Below are 18973 nucleotides of genomic sequence, written 5' to 3' on the forward strand. Positions count from 1 at the left end.
AACCCTACACCTGCGTGCCATAACCCAGTCATTACCTAACCTTACCACCTGCGTGCCATAACCCAGTCATTGCCTAACCTTACACCTGCGTGCCATAACCCAGTCATTACCTAACCCTACACCTGCGTGCCATAACCCAGTCATTACCTAACCCTACACCTGCGTGCCATAACCCAGTCATTACCTAACCCTACACCTGCGTGCCATAACCCAGTCATTACCTAACCCTACACCTGCGTGCCATAACCCAGTCATTACCTAACCCTACACCTGCGTGACATAACCCAGTCATTATCTAACCTTACACCTGCGTGCCATAACCCAGTCATTGCCTAACCTTACACCTGCGTGCCATAACCCAGTCATTACCTAACCTTACACCTGCGTGCCATAACCCAGTCATTACCTAACCCTACACCTGCGTGCCATAACCCAGTCATTGCCTAACCTTACACCTGCGTACCGTAACCCAGTCATTACCTAACCCTACACCTGCGTGCCATAACCCAGTCATTACCTAACCCGACACCTGCGTGCCATAACCCTGTCATTACCTAACCCGACACCTGCGTGCCATAACCCAGTCATTGCCTAACCCTACACCTGCGTGCCATAACCCAGTCATTACCTAACCTTACACCTGCGTGCCATAACCCAGTCATTACCTAACCCTACACCTGCGTGCCATAACCCAGTCATTATCTAACCCTACACCTGCGTGCCATAACCCAGTCATTGCCTAACCCTACACCTGCGTGCCATAACCCAGTCATTGCCTAACCCTACACCTGCGTGCCATAACCCAGTCATTACCTAACCCTACACCTGCGTGCCATAACCCAGTCATTATCTAACCCTACACCTGCGTACCGTAACCCAGTCATTACCTAACCCTACACCTGCGTGCCATAACCCAGTCATTACCTAACCCGACACCTGCGTGCCATAACCCTGTCATTACCTAACCCTACACCTGCGTGCCATAACCCAGTCATTACCTAACCCGACACCTGCGTGCCATAACCCAGTCATTACCTAACCTTACACCTGCGTGCCATAACCCAGTCATTACCTAACCCTACACCTGCGTGCCATAACCCCGTCATTGCCTAACCCTACACCTGCGTGCCATAACCCAGTCATTACCTAACCTTACACCTGCGTGCCATAACCCAGTCATTGCCTAACCCTACACCTGCGTGCCATAACCCAGTCATTGCCTAACCTTACACCTGCGTGCCATAACCCAGTCATTACCTAACCCTACACCTGCGTGCCATAACCCAGTCATTACCTAACCCTACATCTCCGTGCAATAACCCTACACCTGCGTGCCATAACCCAGTCATTACCTAACCCTACACCTGCGTGCCATAACCCAGTCATTACCTAACCCGACACCTGCGTGCCATAACCCAGTCATTACCTAACCCTACACCTGCGTGCCATAACCCAGTCATTACCTAACCCAACACCTGCGTGCCATAACCCAGTCATTACCTAACCCTACACCTGCGTGCCATAACCCAGTCATTACCTAACCCTACACCTACGTGCCATAACCCAGTCATTACCTAACCCTACACCTGCGTGCCATAACCCAGTCATTACCTAACCCTACACCTGCGTGCCATAACCCAGTCATTGTGTAACTAGATCTGAATGCGTTTTGTGGTACTGTAACTTCGGTTTATCTTCTTTGTTTCCTAATTGCACTGAAGTTGGGTTTTCCTTTTTAGGTGCTTAAGGAGAAAAAGCAGGCCACAGAGAAGCTAGCTTCGCTGTCCGCTCAGAGTGAGAGGCGTGCTCAGGAGCTTGAGAAGAACATACTCCAGATGAAGCAGCAGCAAAGTCAGCTGCAGAAGAAACTGAAAGAGGAGACTGAGCAGAAACGCCGGTTAGAGAGTGAGATGCAGAAGCGAAGGCACAGAGTAAAGGTGACACTTTTGATGTGCGGTTTTGTGTCCGGAGTGTAGGAATGTTCACGATGACCTGAGTGTATATGGAGACAAACTGCATCTTAAACAACTTTCTAGGAGAACCCTTAAGTGCTGAATAGGATCTGTAATACAGAATGGTTATTTTATTAAACTCGCTATGCAATGTACTGATGTACTAATTACTAACTGAAGAAATGCAAAAAAAAACCTTATTTTCACTCACAATCCTCTTTCCTGAAGCCGTGAGTTCTCTAAATACTCTGTAAAGATGTTGAACACGTTGAATGTCAGATGGAACTACAGTACACTATTGCATTGTGGGTAGCCACCAGGTGTTCCATTCTCGGAGTATCACAGCTTTTAATGTCTGGATTTAGGAACTTGAGCTGAAGCAGGAGCAGCAGCAGAAGATACTGAAGCTCAAAACAGAAGAGATTGCAGCATTCCAAAGGAAGCGGCGGAGTGGGAGCAATGGGTCCGTTGTCAGCCTAGAGCAGCAGCAAGTATGGCTTTGCATTGTGTGGGCTCTAACATTCCCATAGTGACCGTTTGCTAACCATGTGTAGCCCTGTTGGCTTGTTGCAAGTCATTGCTGAGCGCTCTGTCACCAAAGGAAGTTTGTTCCGTAATTATCTCTAGCACGGCCAGTAATGCAGGTTTGCAACAACAACAAACAGCTGCGATCTTCCTAGATACTCAGACTTTGGGGTACAATGAAATGAATACGCAGATCCCCGTCATGCGAATCGCCCTGAATGTTGTGATACCGTATTACATTGTACTGCGTTTAATTGCTAGAAAATAGAAGATCAGAAGCGGTGGCTGGACAGTGAGATTGATAAAGTCCTTGAGCAGCGCCGTGCCTTGGGCGAGCTGGAAGAGGAACTGAAGAGAAGGGAGGGGATATTGATTAAGAAGGAGGCTCTTCTACAGGAGAAGAATGATTTGGAGATCAAAAGGCTTCGATCCAGCCAGGTGATTGTTTCTTAACTTATTCTCTGCCAGAGAGACCTGCAGTAAGTTGCAATGAATTGCTGGTGGGCACACCCACCCCACTTGGGTTTAAATCTGTCTCTTTGTTCAATAGAATTGATGTTTAACGTTGTGAAGAGAATTTATTCTACAGATTAGAGAAGGTTGAATTAATGGTTTTTAGTGCTCAGACTCTTCAGTTTGTTGTGGCTATTGATGCATAGCTGCTGGTGAATAACACACTATGTTAAATGGAATATAAATAGTCAGACATCCTTCTAGATTTGAATGATATTGTTTATTGAGATATATATGAAAGCTCCAGATGAACTGAATACAATCTTTTAAGTCAATGGAAGAAATGTTAGTGTGTCTGAGTTGTATTTGTGTTTGTTTATTGCTTTGCTGAGTTGTATTTGTGTTTGTTTATTGCTTTGCTGAGTTGTATTTGTATTTGTTTATTGCTTTGCTGAGTTGTATTTGTGTTTGTTTATTGCTTTGCTGAGTTGTATTTGTGTTTGTTTATTGCTTTGCTGAGTTGTATTTGTGTTTGTTTATTGCTTTGCTGAGTTGTATTTGTGTTTGTTTATTGCTTTGCTGAGTTGTATTTGTGTTTGTTTATTGCTTTGCTGAGTTAGTCTGTGTTCCCGTCCCAGGCTCTGAGTAATGACATTGTCCGAGTGTCCAGCCGCATTGAGGATCTGGAGAAGGAGCTCTCGGAGAAGAACGGTCAGCTTTGCGATGGTAGTGCCCATGACCAGCAACGAATCCGCGAAGAGATAAATAACCTGAGGCAAGAGAAAGACCTGCTGCTGAAGCAGAGGGCGGACATTGATGATAAACTGAGACAAGGAGACCACCTCTCAGCAGAGGTAAGTCCACCCGAGGACTCGTGGTCATCTCCTCCAATCGCTAAATACACCCATACATTAATATAGAAACCAGTGTTACAGGTGAAACGGTGCATGTAACATGCATGTAACATGTTTGCCAGTGTCTATCGAGGCATTTACACTTTTAATCATGTGAAATTCAAAGCAAAAGCCCATAATTTTGCTGTTTAGTTAATATTATTGCCATGGTAACCAATAAAGGGTGTGGGTAATTATTTTCGTGGTTGCAGAACATGGATATTCTGATGTCTGACTTCCATTACTGCCTCCGTCTGACTCCCATTACTGCCTCCGTCTGACTCCCCTTACTGCCTCCGTCTGACTCCCCTTACTGCCTCCGTCTGACTCCCCTTACTGCCTCCGTCTGACTCCCCTTACTGCCTCCGTCTGACTCCCCTTACTGCCTCCGTCTGACTCCCATTACTGCCTCCGTCTGACTCCCCTTACTGCCTCCGTCTGACTCCCCTTACTGCCTCCGCCTGACTCCCATTACTGCCTCCGTCTGACTCCCCTTACTGCCTCCGTCTGACTCCCATTACTGCCTCCGTCTGACTCCCCTTACTGCCTCCGTCTGACTCCGATTACTGCCTCCGTCTGACTCCCCTTACTGCCTCCGCCTGACTCCCCTTACTGCCTCCGTCTGACTCCCCTTACTGCCTCCGTCTGACTCCCCTTACTGCCTCTGCCTGGCTCCCCTTACTGCCTCCATCTGACTCCCATTACTGCCTCCGTCTGACTCCCCTTACTGCCTCCGCCTGACTCCCCTTACTGCCTCCGTCTGACTCCCCTTACTGCCTCTGCCTGGCTCCCCTTACTGCCTCCATCTGACTCCCATTACTGCCTCCGTCTGACTCCCCTTACTGCCTCCGCCTGACTCCCCTTACTGCCTCCGTCTGACTCCCCTTACTGCCTCCGCCTGACTCCCCTTACTGCCTCCGCCTGACTCCCATTACTGCCTCCGTCTGACTCCCATTACTGCCTCCGTCTGACTCCCCTTACTGCCTCCGCCTGACTCCCATTACTGCCTCCGTCTGACTCCCCTTACTGCCTCCGTCTGACTCCCATTACTGCCTCCGTCTGACTCCCCTTACTGCCTCCGTCTGACTCCGATTACTGCCTCCGTCTGACTCCCCTTACTGCCTCCGCCTGACTCCCCTTACTGCCTCCGTCTGACTCCCATTACTGCCTCCGTCTGACTCCCCTTACTGCCTCCGTCTGACTCCCCTTACTGCCTCTGCCTGACTCCCCTTACTGCCTCCGTCTGACTCCGATTACTGCCTCCGTCTGACTCCCCTTACTGCCTCCGCCTGACTCCCCTTACTGCCTCCGTCTGACTCCCATTACTGCCTCCGTCTGACTCCCCTTACTGCCTCCGTCTGACTCCCCTTACTGCCTCCGTCTGACTCCCCTTACTGCCTCCGTCTGACTCCCCTTACTGCCTCCGTCTGACTCCCCTTACTGCCTCCGTCTGACTCCCCTTACTGCCTCCGTCTGACTCCCCTTACTGCCTCCGTCTGACTCCCCTTACTGCCTCCGTCTGACTCCCCTTACTGCCTCCGTCTGACTCCCCTTACTGCCTCCGTCTGACTCCCCTTACTGCCTCCGTCTGACTCCCCTTACTGCCTCCGTCTGACTCCCCTTACTGCCTCCGTCTGACTCCCCTTACTGCCTCCGTCTGACTCCCCTTACTGCCTCCGCCTGACTCCCCTTACTGCCTCCGTCTGACTCCCCTTACTGCCTCCGTCTGACTCCCATTACTGCCTCCTAGTATACTAAGGAAGGGGAGCAACCCTGTTTTATTTCTGACTATACTCCTAAATGGATTAGAAGATCGTTAATGGTAATACCAGTGTTAGATTATGAATCTTGTCTGACCCCCATTGTTCCTATTTCTTCATTAGGACATCATGGCTGGCACTACTTTGTTAGAAACCAACTAATCGGTAAAGCAATTGACAATAGTGTTTTCCACTTCATACCCAACAGGAAGAACGGATTCTTTTCCAGCTGGATGAGGCCATAGAAGCTCTGGATGCTGCCATTGAATACAAGAACGAGTCGATCACGCGCAGGCAGCGGGTCGTGCGAGCCTCGGCCAGCCTACTTTCTCAGTGTGAGATGAACCTAATGGCCAAGCTGAGCTACCTCTCCTCATCCGAGACACGAGCGCTACTCTGTAAATATTTTGACAAGGTATATGGTGCTCCCCCTCTCCCCCTCTCTCCCTCTCCCCCTCTCTCCCAAGGTGACCGGACATGAAGCGGTCAGGGTTTCACAGCCATTAGGAACATAAAGCTAATCGATGAAAGTAACGTGTCCCTCCCATGCTTGGGTTTTGCTGCCCTATTCAAAGGCTTGAAAGTACATTTTATGTCTGTTTGGGAACAAAATGCTACTATTTTTAGGATGGTTTTTGGAATATTTAGTGACCCATGAAGGTGTCCTCTGCTCATCTTAATGTTACATCACTTAATTAAATTCTAGTGGTTTCCGGCAATATCTCGGAGTCCTTACGCTCATAATTAGGCCTGTAGTTGGCTGACGGTGAAACCAAATGCTTCCAACCCCAATGCATCTTAAACATAATTATGTATTTTGTGTCACAATCTCCTCCGGTCAGTGACCCTGCAAACTGTTTACAGTCTGGACTCTTGACCAATATATTTGTGCAGGTGGTTACACTGCGGGAGGAGGAACACAAGCTGCAGATCGCATTCTCCGAGCTGGAAATGAAACTGGAGGAGCAGCAACACCTGGTGTACTGGCTGGAGGTCGCTCTAGAACGCCAGCGGCTTGAGATGGATCGTCAGCTCACCGGGCAACAGAAGGAGAATGAACGGAATGTGCAACTCCTGCTAAAGCAATGTCAAGGTGCAAGTCCAGCAAATTGTAGCTCTTTTCGGTTTTGCCACCTAATGGCACTTTTTCTTTATACTAGTTTAATGTAAAGGTTATTATGTACAGCAAGCTTGTTTTTATGAGACTTGTGCTAGAAGTACAGTATGTGGCACTCAATAACAAAAAAAGAAAAGTCCTTTATCTTCTAGCCCGCACAAAACCTATCGATGTGAATGGGAAAGAGAGCAAGAGAACACACATTTATACGACACCAATTTACCATTGTATATATTTTGTTTCAGACCAAATGGGTGAGGGTCTGGCTGGAAGCAGGAGGCAATATGAGGGCAGAATCCAGATGCTTGAGAAAGAACTTGGTTGGTACATGTGGGCTCACCAGGAGTTGAGTCAAAGATTAAGCACACTGACTGTCCCAACTCTGAACCCTCCTGCAGTCCACACCACGGGTAAGTGCCCTGCAGTCCACACCACGGGTAAGTGCCCTGCAGTCCACACCACGGGTAAGTGCCCTGCAGTCCACACCACGGGTAAGTGCCCTGCAGGCCACACCACGGGTAAGTGCCCTGCAGTTCACACCACGGGTAAGTGCCCTGCAGGCCACACCACGGGTAAGTGCCCTGCAGGCCACACCACGGGTAAGTGCCCTGCAGGCCACACCACGGGTAAGTGCCCTGCAGGCCACACCACGGGTAAGTGCCCTGCAGGCCACACCACGGGTAAGTGCCCTGCAGGCCACACCACGGGTAAGTGCCCTGCAGGCCACACCTCGGGTAAGTGCCCTGCAGGCCACACCACGGGTAAGTGCCCTGCAGGCCACACCACGGGTAAGTGCCCTGCAGGCCACACCACGGGTAAGTGCCCTGCAGGCCACACCACGGGTAAGTGCCCTGCAGGCCACACCTCGGGTAAGTGCCCTGCAGTCTTCCTGGTGTTGAAAGGAAATATCAGAAAATGTTATTGCATATGTTGCTCTTATGTTATCCTTAAGTATATCTAGCATTTCTGGCATCGTGCTGACCTGCTCTGCGGATATTTTGTCGTTCCCAGTGCCTGCTGCGGATGGAAGAGCTCTCCCCGGCGCTGAGAAGCAGGTCTCTTTAGCTGGGTCTGCTGAAGAAAACTGTGCCACAGTTGACATGAACATTCAGCCTTCTGCTCCTGACAGAAACCTAAGTTTCAGGGAGGACTTGGTAAATGTGCCTTTACCACCAACATGGAGAAGGTCTTCCCTGCCTACTGAAGAACAGTCAGCACTGGAGAAGCTACCACAGAGAGAGACTGTAGTGGAAACTCAGAGTCATCGACTGGTGCAGCCAAATGAAGGTGTTTGCCAGAGAACTGTTACCTATCTCCCCAAATCCCGAAGAGAGCTTCGCAGATGTAACGTCAATGGCATCCCTATGATTTCTAATGTGGATATGATAGATGTTCGGAGAAACCCACTGTAGATATATACACGATTTGGTCTGGCGCTTGTTGGTTTTCACCCATACGATTAGTTGATTGCTGTTTACTGTTGGTGAAAGGCAGATCGGTTTTAACAAATGAATACACACTCGAACAGATGACCACTAGGGGTCACTAAAGCCCTAACATAGTGCACTCAGAAGTGTAAGGTCGCGTCCATGGATAGTGCTTGCGGGCGGAGGCGCGCTTCCGCTCGGCACTGAGCCCCTACAGCTGCAATTAGAGCGGCTTTAGTAGGGGCTCGCCTACGCTTCCGCAAGCGCGCGGAAGCGCAGGTCTTAGGGGAATTTTACATTTTCCCGCTCGCCGGAGCGCAGGTCCGGTCACGTGAGCGGTTCGCCCAATGAGGACAAACCAGCTCTGTGACGTCACTGGCCCGCCTGCCGACACGCCCCCGACGCCCACGGACGGCGCGCTGTCTAAGGCCAGGGAGATCACCCGCTTTCCCTCAGCCTCAGCGCGCCACCGCTCGCCAGCAATAACCATGGCCGAGGCCTAAGGCTGCGGCCCCGCTGGCGCTGACCGCGCTCATGCTTGAGTGGTGAAGTCACCAACTCTCCAAGCATGAGCGCGGGTGTCCTGCAAATTTTGCAAGCGCGCGGGGTGGTTGCATGGGGGACTTATTGAGCGCGCTTCGAATACTATTTTTTTGACTTACCAGGCTTGGGAGAGCGCGCACGCCCGTGCACGCCCGCGCACACCCGCGCACGAGCCACGTGAGAACTCACTTTGCACAAAGTGAACTTGGCAAGCGCCGTCCGCTCAGAGCTAGCGGTGACGCAGCCTAAGGCGTGTAATATAGCGCGTGCGCGCGTCAATTAGAATTAGCTGTGTTAGCCAGGCGTTTCTATACTTGGGACGCGCACGACCGTGAGCGGTGGCGCGGTAACCAGAGAAATTACAATAAAATTGTATTTTTGCGCTGCTGCCGCGCCGCAAACAATCACAGCACGACCTAACGCTGTGACGTCAGTAAAGCCCCCTAACCGCGCGCATCACCGCTTGCACCCCAACAACTAAACACGCCTGCGCGCACTAGCACCTACTATATAACAAGCCTTAGTCAACAGGAAAATATCATATCCATATATATTGGGTACATATATGTAATCCCATAGTCTAGGGTATAATAACCACTAATTAATATATAGAGAGCAAAGATAAGTTGATAAGATAAGTTGACGGTAGCAATCTAATATCATTTAAAACAAAATAATAACATTTTAATAATCTCAAATAACGACGAAAAACGTGACAAATATATACAGTGTAAACATGTTAAACTCCTCAATGGAGAGACGGCAGAGAAAATATACCGATAGGTATAGTCTTTCTCCCCATATTCAAAGGGAACACCAAATATATAACCTAAACATCGCTATGTCTGACGAGTGGATAAGAAACATTCTTAAATAAACCACACATCAAAAGGAGACAGCAAGGTTATAATATATATGGTTGTGGATGAAGACAAAACTGAGAACACAATCTCCCAAGGAATTATAAATATATATATATATATATATACACACACACACCCATTATATCATATCAGTATGTGTAATCCGCTTTTAGCATTAAATACTGACGTCCATATAGACTAGATAGTGACTTGTGGCATATATTGCCCAGTACAGTGCGAACATATCTAGTCTGAGATCCAAGCTGCACCATGATCTGTCTCTTACATATCACCATATACATATGGTAGCCCAATAGTGCAAAGTGCTGTCGGTATTCAGTGTAGTTAACTCAATGGTACTCTGATAATGCTGTTGTGTAGCGTCTAAGTATATAGAAATAGTTCCATACGCGTAGCAATATGGGGGAGAAAATAATCCCTTCACTTAGGATATTAATACAACCGTGCCACTGCTTTCCCAGCTGGTTAACTCGCCGTCTCTAGCGGTGAGCGTCACAGGCATGACGTCCCCTTACCTTGGGCTACCATATGTATATGGTGATATGTAAGAGACAGATCATGATGCAGCTTGGATCTCAGACTAGATATGTTCGCACTGTACTGGGCATTATATGCCACAAGTCACTATCTAGTCTCTATGGACGTCAGTATTTAATGCTAAAAGCGGATTACACATACTGATATATTTCCTTGGAAGATTATCTTCTCAGTTTTGTCTTCATGCACAACCATATATATTATAACCTTGCTGTTTCCTTGAAGAATTTTTCTTATCAACTCGTCAGACATAGCGATGTTTAGGTTATATATTTGGTGTTCCCTTTGAATATGGGGAGAAAGACTATACCTATCGGTATATTTTCTCTGCCGTCTCTCCATTGAGGAGTTTAACCTCTGTTTACACTGTATATATTTGTCACGTTTTTCGTCGTTATTTGAGATTATTAAAATGTTATTTTGTTTTAAATGATATTGGATTGCTACCATCAACTTATCTTTGCTCCCTATATATTAATTAGTGGTTATTATACTCTAGACCAGCGGTGGGCAAAGTGGGGGGCGCGACCCCCAGGGGGAGCGTGAGATTACCAGCGGGGGGCGCGGGGTTGGTTTACAGATGCCCCGCGCGCTTCCCAAAGGCACTTAAATTAAGTGCTGGGGGAGCTGCAGGGCCTCTGTAAACAATACTTACCTCGATTCAGCCGGCATCTGGAGACGCGTCGCCATGGCAACTCAGCGTCAAATGACCACGTGACGCCTAGACGCCAGGAATCAAGGTAAGGAGGAGGAGGGAGGGGGCGCGCGGAGAGGAGGACATCCGGTAGGGGGTCGCAGGGAAAAAAGTTTTCGCCCCCCTGCCCTAGACTATGGGATTACATATATGTACCTAATATATAGACTTCTGAGTGCACTATGTTTGGGCTTTAGTGACCGCTATTGGGCATCAGTTCTTGTGTATGATTATTTCCCTGTGCACCAAGTCTCACACGTGTTGTGTCACTGGGTGAGCGGATTGTCACTGTGTTTATGTGAACAAATGAAACAGGTTTGTCTTCTACAGTCAGTCAGTACACGTGTTGTGGCGCTCTACACATGTAAAGTAAACCACTGCTCTATCTACACTATTGCTCTATATGAACTTCATTGGCCAAGTCTTTATTTGTAGTACTTATTACAACATATTTGCATTACTAATACTAAACACGAGGAGCGGAGTACTGCAGCGTGGCTAGTGTAATGCAGCCCTTTAGTACTAATACTAAACACGAGGAGCGGAGTACTGCAGCGTGGCTAGTGTACTGCAGCCCTGTATTACTAATACTAAGCACGAGGAGCGGAGTACTGCGGCGTGGCTAGTGTACTGCAGCCCTATAGTACTAATACTAAGCACGAGGAGCGGAGTACTGCAGCCCTGTAGTACTAATACTAAGCACGAGGAGCGGAGTACTGCGGCCCTGTATTACTAATACTAAGCACGAGGAGCGGAGTACTGCGGCGTGGCTAGTGTACTGCAGCCCTATAGTACTAATACTAAGCACGAGGAGCGGAGTACTGCAGCCCTATAGTACTAATACTAAGCACGAGGAGCGGAGTACTGCAGCCCTGTAGTACTAATACTAAGCACGAGGAGCGGAGTACTGCAGCCCTGTAGTACTAATACTAAGCACGAGGAGCGGAGTACTGCGGCCCTGTATTACTAATACTAAGCACGAGGAGCGGAGTACTGCGGCCCTGTAGTACTAATAGTGCTTGTATTATATGTAGCTTATTTCACTAACCTGTGCAGTTGCTGTACGACCGTTTACATGTACAAATGGATTTTTTTGTGTAAATAGTTATTTTTCTATCCTCTCTTAATACAGTTTTGTATGCTTTTTTTAAAAATTTTGTATTACATTAAACATATTTTATTTACCCATGTAATTGTTTTAAATAACGATATAAAGGAATTGGTGTGTGGATGAGAATTTGCATATTTAATTACTACGAGTTATATTTTTGATCAACATATAATATTTATTAGATTAGGCATTTGCAGCTGTTTGTGGTTAATAAAGCCAAATATGCATATGAAAAGCTTAGGGTATTAATAGCTTATAATAAATACCTGTGGTCAAACAAGAAAAAGTAGATAAATATTTATTAATTTCGGTTTATCACTCCTGTTTGAGAGTCATATTTTGATGAAGATGTTTTTCTATAGAAATGTTTTACTGACCAGTATCTATATACCTCCTATAGTACTCTGTAACTGACCAGTATCTGTACATACCTCCTATAGAATGAACTGACCCACACTTGAGCCACACTCACAAGTAATAAGGGGTTTTTAACCTCTCACAGTGCTAATGCTCCCTGCTGTAGAATGAACTCCAGTGTTTGTTTCTGATTGAACGAGTGAATTGCTATACTGAAAGTATAGAGGAAATATAATTATGGCAACAGTAAAAATGTGGCAATGCTTGTATAAAAAATAATGCAAAAAGCAAAAATCCGAGCCAGCCAGGAGTCGAACCTGGAATCTTCTGATCCGTAGTCAGACGCGTTATCCATTGCGCCACTGGCCCGCACGTACAGAGCGGCTCCATATTAGCACAATGTATGGGAAACCCAATGTCTGGTACTGTTCTCATGAACTATAATAGTTTCATTCATATGAACAGCAAACGTGTTTTTATATTGAGGTCACGGTCTTACACCTCGTGGAGCCCACACCAGAGGTAAGTGCTCTTATATTATCCTGGAGCCCACACCAGAGGTAAGTGCTCTTATATTATCCTGGAGTTCACACCAGGGGTAAGTGCTCTATCCTGGAGCCCACACCAGGGGTAAGTGCTCTATCCTGGAGCCCACACCAGGGGTAAGTGCTCTATCCTGGAGCCCACACCAGGGGTAAGTGACCTGTGCATATGTTGCTGTTATGTTATCCTGCAGTATATAGGTAACATGTATAGCATGGTGCTGACCTGCTGTGTGCATATGTTGCTGTTATGTTACCCTGCAGTATATAGGTAACATGTATAGCATGGTGCTGACCTGCTGTGTGCATATGTTGCTGTTATGTTACCCTGCAGTATATAGGTAACATGTATAGCATGGTGCTGACCTGCTTTGTGCATACAGTATGTTGCTGTTATGTTATCCTGCAGTATATAGGTAACATGTATAGCATGGTGCTGACCTGCTGTGTGCATACAGTATGTTGCTGTTATGTTATCCTGCAGTATATAGGTAACATGTATAGCATGGTGCTGACCTGCTTTGTGCATACAGTATGTTGCTGTTATGTTACCCTGCAGTATATAGGTAACATGTATAGCATGGTGCTGACCTGCTTTGTGCATACAGTATGTTGCTGTTATGTTACCCTGCAGTATATAGGTAACATGTATAGCATGGCGCTGACCTGCTCTGCGGATATGTTCCCTCTGCCGAAGTTTGGACGTTACCAGCAGGGGTTAGTGTATAAATAACGCGCTCAGAGCTGGGGACACACATTACAAACACATATACTGAGAACAGGAACAGATATACAAGGAGCTGCAGCACATGGCGCTACCCAGAGAGGTTAGGGATCGCTGCAGCACATGGCGCTACCCAGAGAGGTTAGGGATCGCTGCAGCACATGGCGCTACCCAGAGAGGTTAGGGATCGCTGCAGCGTGCGAGCCAGTGGCGCAATGTATAGCGCGTGTGACTGCGGCTCAGAGGGTCTCAGGTTCGATCCCAGGCTGGGGATGTTTTTTTAATGAATAACTTTTTATTTTAATTGTATCTAACAAAGCCGTGTGTTTCTATGCTAATTCTATGCTGCAGAGATGCAGACTCAACACCAGTGAGAGATGGAAATAAAGTGCTTACTAATGGTATTAATAATAGTGTTTGTCATTTCAAGTATTCCCCTGCCTGCAATGTATTTATTATTATTAGTAATAGCAGTGTGCAGAATTACACGTGGTTGGGGAGGGAGAGGAGAATATAAGCAGGTCAGCCCCATGTCCCCCGGGGGATCCCCAGCACGTGCTGGGGAGAGACATATTGTGCCCCACTGTAATTACGGTCCCATACCCTGCAGTGTAACCCTCTGCACTGCCTCCTGCTGCAGGAGTCGGGGCGCGCTGCCCTTAGCTGTGAGCACTGTACGGTGTGTAACGTCTGCGGAGAAAGTGAAAGCAAATGTTTCTAAAAGGAAAAAAAAGTTTCGAACCAGCCAGGAGTCGAACCTGGAATCTTCTGATCCGTAGTCAGACGCGTTATCCATTGCGCCACTGGTCCGCATGTAGGAGTGCTGCTGCTGATACTCTAATACCCTGAGACACTGATACACAGTGTGAGTAACATTCTGCACCGAGTACTGCAAATAACGTACTTTTCATGCATCTATTTAGCCTAATGATACAAATATGTAATTAGCAGTAATTTTATTAAAGCACTTCTAATACAAACAACTGCAAAATAGTGCAAATAGTACAAATAATTAGAGCAAATAAATAGTACAAATAGTGCTAATAAATAGTACAGATAGTAAAAAATAAATAGTGCAAACAGTGGAAATAGAAGTATATAGGTAGTTATAGGCTACTAATACTTTTTAGATGAGCTTTCTTCTCACGTGTAAGATGTGATTGCGCGTGTGACACTTTGCAAAGCTTTGTTGGATAAAATGAAAATAAATAATTAAACATGAAGGAAAAACACAGCACGAGCCAGCCAGGAGTCGAACCTGGAATCTCCTGATCCGTAGTCAGACGCGTTATCCATTGCGCCACTGGCCCACATGCACACAGCGCTCCCCCAAGTCCTCAAGTAGCCGACAGCACGTGACCTGAGAGCTCTGCACATATACCTGCACATATACATGCACTTATACCCTCCTGCACATGTACCCACCTGCACTTATACCCTCCTGCACATATACCCACCTGCACATATACCCTACTGCACTTATACCCTCCTGCACATATGCCCTCCTGCACATATACCCACCTGCACTTATACCCTCCTGCACATATACCCACCTGCACTTATACCCTCCTGCACATATACCCTCCTGCACATATACCCTCCTGCACATATACCCACCTGCACATATACCCTCCTGCACTTATACCTGCACATATACAGTTAGGTCCGGAAATAATTGGACACTGATACAAGTTTGGTTAAATAATGAATATGGGCTTAAAGTGCCGTCTATCAGCTTTAATTTGAGGGTATTCACATCCAAATTGGAGGAAGGGTTTAGGAATTACATCTCTTTAATATGCAGCCCCCTCTTTTTCAAGGGGCCAAAAGTAATTGGACAATTGACTCAAAAGCTGTTTCATGGACAGGTGTGGGCTATTCCTTCGTTATTTCATCATCAATTAAGCAGGTAAAAGATCTGGAGTTGATTCCAGGTGTGGCATTCGCATTTGGAAGCTGTTGCTGTGAACCCACAACATGCGGTCAAAGGAGCTCTAATGCAAGTAAAACAGGGCATCCTTAGGCTGCAAAATAAAGAAAATCCATCAGAGAGATAGCAGGAACATTAGAAGCGGCCAAATCAACAGTTTGGTACATTCTGAGAAAAAAAGAACGCACTGATGAGCTCAGCAACACAAAAAGGCCTGGACGTCCACGGAAGACAACAGTGGTGGATGATCGTAGGATCCTTTCCATGGTAAAGAAAAACCTGTTCACAACATCCAGCCAAGCGAAGAACACTCTCCAGGAGGTAGGCATATCATTATCCAAGTCTACCATAAAGAGAAGACTTCACGAGAGCAAATACAGAGGGTTCACCACAAGGTGCAAACCATTCATAAGCCTCAAGAATAGAAAGGCCAGATTAGACGTTGCCAAACAGTATCTAAAAAAGCCAGCCCAGTTCTGGAACAGCATTCTTTGGACAGATGAAACTAAGATCAACCTGTACCAGAATGATGGAAAGAAAAATGTATGGAGAAGGCTTGGAACGGCTCATGATCCGAAGCATACCACATCATCTGTAAAACACGGTGGAGGCAGTGTGATGGCATTGGCATGCATGGCGTCCAATGGCACTGGGTCACTAGTGTTTATTGATGATGTGACAGAAGATAGAAGTGTACAGGGATATATTGTCTGCTCAGATTCAGCGAAGTTGATTGGACAGCGCTTCACTTTGCAGATGGACAATGACCCAAAACATACTGCGAAAGCAACCCAGGAGTTTAAGGCAAAGAAGTGGAATATTCTGCAATGGCCGAGTCAATCACCTGATCTCACCCCGATCGAGCATGCATTGCACTTGCTGAAGACAAAACTTAAGGCAGAAAGACCCACGAACAAACAACTGAAGACAGCTGCAGTAAAGGCCTGGCAAAGCATCACAAAGGAGGAAACCCAGCGTTTGGTGATGTCCATGCGTTCCAGACTTCAAGCAGTCATTGCCTGCAAAGGATTCCCTACAAAGTATTAAAAATGAACATTTTATTTATGATTGTGTTAATTTGTCCAATTACATTTGAGCCCCTGAAATAAGGGGACTGTGTATGAAAATGGTTGCAGTTCCTAAACGTTTCATACGATATTTTTGTTCAATCCCTTGAATTAAAGATGAAAGTCTGCACTTCTATTGCATCTCGGTTGTTTCATTTCAAATCCATTGTGGTGGCGTACAGAACCAAAATTATGTCAGTGTCCAATTATTTCCGGACCTAACAGTACCTGCCCATATACCCTCCTGCACTTATACCTGCACATATACCCTGCTGCAATTATACCCTGCTGCACATATACCCTCCTGCACTTATACCTGCACATATACCCTCCTGCACTTATACCGTCCTGCACATATACCCTCCTGCACTTATACCTGCACATATACCCTCCTGTACTTATACCTGCACATATACCCTGCTGCAATTATACCCTCCTGCACATATACCCCCTGCCCTTATACCCTCCTGCACTTATACCTGCTGCCCATATACCCTCCTGCCCATATACCCTCCTGCACTTATACCTGCACATATACCCTCCTGCACTTATACCTGCACATATACCCTCCTGCACATATACCCTCCTGCACTTATACCTGCACATATACCCTCCTGCACTTATACCTGCACATATACCCTCCTGCACATATACCCTCCTGCACTTATACCGTCCTGCACATATACCCTCCTGCACTTATACCTGCACATATACCCTCCTGTACTTATAACTGCACATATACCCTGCTGCAATTATACCCTCCTGCACATATACCCCCTGCCCTTATACCCTCCTGCAATTATACCCTCCTGCCCATATACCCTCCTGCCCATATACCCTCCTGCACTTATACCTGCACATATACCCTCCTGCACATATACCCTCCTGCACATATACCCTCCTGCACTTATACCTGCACATATACCCTCCTGCACTTATACCTGCACATATACCCTCCTGCACATATACCCTCCTGCACTTATACCTGCACATATACCCTCCTGCACATATACCCTCCTGCACTTATACCCTCCTGCAAATATACCCTCCTGCACTTATACCTGCACATATACCCTCCTGCACTTATACCTGCACATATACCCTCCTGAACTTATACCTGCACATATACCCTCCTGCACACATACCCTCCTGCACTTATACCCTCCTGCACATATACCCTCCTGCACTTATACCCTCCTGTACATATAGCAGCTAATTCACTTCTGAGAGAGACTTTGCATGTGGCCATTCTGGCAGTGACAGTGTTAACCTGACGTCACTCCTGACGTCACTTTGCATGTGGCCGTTCTGGCAGTGACAGTGTTAACCTGACGTCACCCCGTGCGTGACACTCCGAACCTTGCGGAAAGGGGCGGGGCTGGCTGTTGCCAAGGGCGACGGAAGTGACGCTTCGCGCGGGAGATTCGCAGGAGGCTTCGGCTGTCACCGAGGGTTCTACGTCACGTGACCGCGGGCCGACGTCACTGCCGTGAGGTACGAGGGATTACACCCTAGCACTGGAGGAGGTGGGTTACCGCCATGAGAGAGAGAGAAAAAGAAAGAGGGAGAGAGAGAGAACAAGAGAGAGAGGAGGGAGGAGAGAGAGAGAGGGAGGAGAGAGAGGAGAGAGAAGAGAGAGAGAGAGAGGAGGGAGAAGGGAGAAGAGAGAGAGAGGAGGGAGAGGAGAGAGAAAAAGAAAGAGAGAGAGAGAACAAGAGAGAGAGGAGGGAGGAGAGAGAGAGAAAAAGAGGGAGAGAAGAGAGAGAGGAGGGAGAAGAGAGAAGAGAGAGAGAGAGGAGAGAGAAGAGAGAGAGAGGAGAGAGAGAGAGAGGAGGGAGGAGGGAGAAGAGAGGAGAGAGGGAGAGAGGAGGGAGGAGAGAGGCGGGAAGAGAGAGAGGAGGGAGAGGGGAGAGAGGAGGGAGGAGGGAGAGGAGGGAGGAGGGGGGAGAGAGAGAATGGAGAGAAGAGAGAGAGAAGAGAAAAAGAGAGGGAGAGGAGGGAGGAGAGAGAGAAAACTGACGGACTCTGTCCCCGTTATGTATCTTATTTATCTCACTGCCTCACAGGTGACATTTCTGCAGCCGCAGCTCATTCTGTGCTAACATACATCTAGTGTGTAAGCTCATATTGTACTGCGCTGTGTCCCCGCTGCACCCCCAGTCCCCCGTGCGCCCCCAGTCCCCCGCTGTACTGCGCTGTGTCCCCGCTGCGCCCCCAGTCCCCCGCTGCGCCCCCAGTCCCCCGCTGCGCCCCCAGTCCCCCGCTGTACTGCGCTGTGTCCCCGCTGCGCCCCCAGTCCCCCGCTGCACCCCCAGTCCCCCGCTGCGCCCCCAGTCCCCCGTTGTGCCCCCATCCCCCGCTGTACTGCGCTGTGTCCCCGCTGCGCCCCCAGTCCCCCGCTGCGCCCCCAGTCCCCCGCTGTGCCCCCATCCCCCGCTGTACTGTGCCCCCAGCCCC

The 18973-nt window shown here is 47.8% G+C and overlaps 2 protein-coding genes and 3 non-coding genes across 13 annotated transcripts in view; 2 read left to right on the top strand and 3 right to left on the bottom strand.

The window, feature by feature from the left end:
- Nucleotides 1–9328, top strand: part of KIF7 (kinesin family member 7) — a 30345-nt gene extending 21017 nt beyond the window's left edge. For all 8 annotated transcript variants that reach the window (XM_075575155.1, XM_075575161.1, XM_075575162.1 and 5 more), the window contains 8 exons: nt 1740–1937; nt 2318–2443; nt 2739–2915; nt 3569–3784; nt 5792–5998; nt 6478–6676; nt 6946–7110; nt 7712–9328. In XM_075575155.1, the coding sequence (XP_075431270.1) occupies nt 1740–1937; nt 2318–2443; nt 2739–2915; nt 3569–3784; nt 5792–5998; nt 6478–6676; nt 6946–7110; nt 7712–8112 (1689 nt within the window). In that variant the 3' untranslated portion in view covers nt 8113–9328. The remainder of the gene's footprint in view (nt 1–1739; nt 1938–2317; nt 2444–2738; nt 2916–3568; nt 3785–5791; nt 5999–6477; nt 6677–6945; nt 7111–7711) is intronic.
- A 3221-nt stretch (nt 9329–12549) lies between these two features.
- Nucleotides 12550–12622, bottom strand: TRNAR-ACG (transfer RNA arginine (anticodon ACG)). Its single transcript has one exon. It is a non-coding gene; the product is annotated as a tRNA-Arg (tRNA).
- Nucleotides 12623–14256: 1634 nt separating this feature from the next.
- TRNAR-ACG (transfer RNA arginine (anticodon ACG)) lies at nt 14257–14329 on the bottom strand. The gene has a single exon. It is a non-coding gene; the product is annotated as a tRNA-Arg (tRNA).
- Nucleotides 14330–14756: 427 nt separating this feature from the next.
- TRNAR-ACG (transfer RNA arginine (anticodon ACG)) lies at nt 14757–14829 on the bottom strand. The gene has a single exon. It is a non-coding gene; the product is annotated as a tRNA-Arg (tRNA).
- Nucleotides 14830–17886: 3057 nt separating this feature from the next.
- Nucleotides 17887–18973, top strand: part of FANCI (FA complementation group I) — a 34870-nt gene continuing 33783 nt past the window's right edge. The window contains exon 1 of one of the 2 annotated variants that reach the window (XM_075575164.1): nt 17887–18010. The gene's annotated coding sequence lies outside the window, so the exon portion shown is untranslated. Of the gene's footprint in view, nt 18043–18973 lie in introns of both variants that reach the window. The other variant, XM_075575163.1, reaches the window with a different exon arrangement.

This window comes from Ascaphus truei, chromosome 18, assembly GCF_040206685.1.
Source record: "Ascaphus truei isolate aAscTru1 chromosome 18, aAscTru1.hap1, whole genome shotgun sequence".
Classification (NCBI taxonomy): Eukaryota; Metazoa; Chordata; class Amphibia; order Anura; family Ascaphidae; genus Ascaphus; species Ascaphus truei.